At 36.2% G+C, this 2,500-nt stretch overlaps 1 protein-coding gene across 2 annotated transcripts in view; it reads left to right on the top strand.

Moving 5' to 3' along the window:
* Positions 1 to 2,500, top strand: part of LOC125042570 (sushi, von Willebrand factor type A, EGF and pentraxin domain-containing protein 1-like) — a 38,496-nt gene that overhangs the window by 23,187 nt on the left and 12,809 nt on the right. For both annotated transcript variants that reach the window (XM_047638284.1, XM_047638283.1), the window contains exon 5: positions 2,030 to 2,179. In XM_047638284.1, the coding sequence (XP_047494240.1) occupies positions 2,030 to 2,179 (150 nt within the window). The remainder of the gene's footprint in view (positions 1 to 2,029; positions 2,180 to 2,500) is intronic.

Here is a 2,500-nt window from a genome sequence, read left to right as displayed (position 1 = left end):
TATATATATATATATATATACATATATATTTTTATTTATTTATTTATGTGTGTATATGTATATGTACAGTGAGAATGTATGTCTATGTACACATGAAAAATCATCCTCTCCAATCCCTGTCGCTCATTCTTATCTCCTTTCCCTTTCCGAGATTAAGTCAGACAAAAGAGAGAGAGAGAAAAAAAACAAGAAAATAATCACATTCCTTCAATAAAATTCCTGGACAAACACACTGAATCAAGAGGCTGGAGAGAGACTTTCATTGTTGCAAAGAAAAATAAAAGGATGTATTGGAAATCTTCTCTTTCACTTTCGAATACTTGTTTTCTTTCTTTCTTTCGTTGTTAATCTCTTCTGTCTCTCTATTTCATATTGATTTTGTCTTTAGAGATGTATTTAGGATTGCTTTCGTGTTATGTTTTTAATCTTTGTAAATATTAATGTTAATTTTCAGATTTGTTTCGAGTAGATTTTGGTTATTTTTAAAAAATGGTTAATGATTCTTAAAATGCCTTGTGTTTCGAAACGTCAAAATAGTCTGTTTATATAACTAGAAAGCTCTTTTGAATGAGTTTTAAGTACCTTGAAACTCACTGACGAATGCATCTTATTGTCTGCAACGGCGAGATGATGAGGCAGAATGTGCAATCCTATGGCAACATCAAATTTGCATGTCACTGTATTACATAGTTCTTAGTGTGTTTTTAGTGATGAGTATATTTCTTTTATGTTGTTTATTTCAATTCTAAAATATGTTACAAGAACCGTTAAATTGAAATGTATTGAAACGATTCATAATGGATTTGACAAATAAAAATAAACTTATAATTACCATTAATTATGACAAGACAATGAAAAAATGGATAGCCATACATCATAATTAAAAAAACACAACATTATTTCAGTGTGCTAAAAATAACGCATCGAATTCTTGATGAAAATAATCATTTACTATAAATCTTACCCACAATGCACCTCCATGAGAAACACAAAGCAAAATACGATTTCTTATTAAAAATATTAATTTACTATCCAAACTCCCACCTACCAGTCTTCCATCCCTTGAACCCTCAGAAAAACTACCTTTTTCCCTTTGTCTTAAATCCATTTCCAAAACAAGCGAAGTTCGCCGGGCGCACGCATCATAACCCGTGACGTCACGCGGCAAGATCTGCGAACGGGTGTTACGTCATCGCCTTCATGTCCCAGTTCTGCTGTTGCGTGACGCCCTTTTAACCCGTTGTCTTGGGTTATTTTGGGTTTGATTTTTTTTATTAATACCAGAACGTGTGAGGCTTAATCATTGTGACGTCATCGGGGAATCAAAAGGAATTTACTGTTGATTATTTTTTCTTTTCTTTTCGTTCTCTGTCACTTCGCAAGAAATTAAATTCGATTGCTTTTAAATTCCTTTTTTGTCTATTTTTTATCTTTCTCTTCCCACCGCCCTTCCTTCGTTTCTCTTTGTATACCCTCCTTTTTTTTTATCTATCATTCTGAGTAAATTACGTCTAAAAATAATGGCCTAGTTAAGATCGCTTTTTAATTGGCTTCGCTCATTATACATCTAATGAAGCTAGCGACACTAATTATTATCATCACTCTCTCTTTATCTCTCCTTCGCTGCTGACCAATGAACTCCTCTTATGACTGAACACAGATTACCAAAAATTGGCCATATTTGCATAATTAATTAGGTATTTCAAAATAATACATCAGACGCTTTCAGACTCCCCCCAAAATTAAAACCCCTAATACCTAAACTTTCCTTAGACTACCTTCAGACTCCCCAAAGACCTTAAAAAAACCTAAAATCCCTTCTAACCTTCACAGAACTTCTAAATAAACCCTTCAAAAGATTATAATAAACCTTTAATAACTGCTTTAGACTCCCCCCAAATAACTTAAAACCCCTAAGACCTCTTTTAGACTCCCTTCAATCCCCCACGAAACCTCCTTAGACTCATTCAGAACCCCTTCTTCCACACCCCCTTCAAAGGCTCTAACCCCCCCCCCCTCCCGCCCGCAGACGAGATCGTGGAGAAGCCCAGCTGGGGGCGCGACCAGCCCAACAACTACAACGGCCAGCAGAACTGCGCGGTGCTGGACGGAGGCCGGGAGTGGCTCTGGAACGACGTCGGCTGCGAACTCAATTATCTGCATTGGATCTGCCAGTACCGTGAGTGGTTTTGGTTTTCTTATGGGGGGTTAGTGTTATTATTGGGGTGGTTTATATTATGTTGTCATTTATTGTGTTGTTGTTTTCGTTATTGTCATCTTTATCTTCATCTTTATCTTCATCTTCACCATCATCACCATCATCATCATCATCATCATCATCATCATCATCATCATCATCATATCATAACCATTGCCTTTATCATTCCTTATATTATCACTCACATATACCAATAGCATCATTTTCACTATTACCATGCTCCTCATCGCTATCATTCATACACCACACCCTTTATCGCTATCCCCTGTCACGCTGCTCACC

The sequence above is a fragment of the Penaeus chinensis genome, chromosome 32 (genome assembly GCF_019202785.1).
Source record: "Penaeus chinensis breed Huanghai No. 1 chromosome 32, ASM1920278v2, whole genome shotgun sequence".
NCBI lineage: Eukaryota > Metazoa > Arthropoda > Malacostraca > Decapoda > Penaeidae > Penaeus > Penaeus chinensis.
This window is presented reverse-complemented; position numbering and strand designations above follow the sequence as displayed.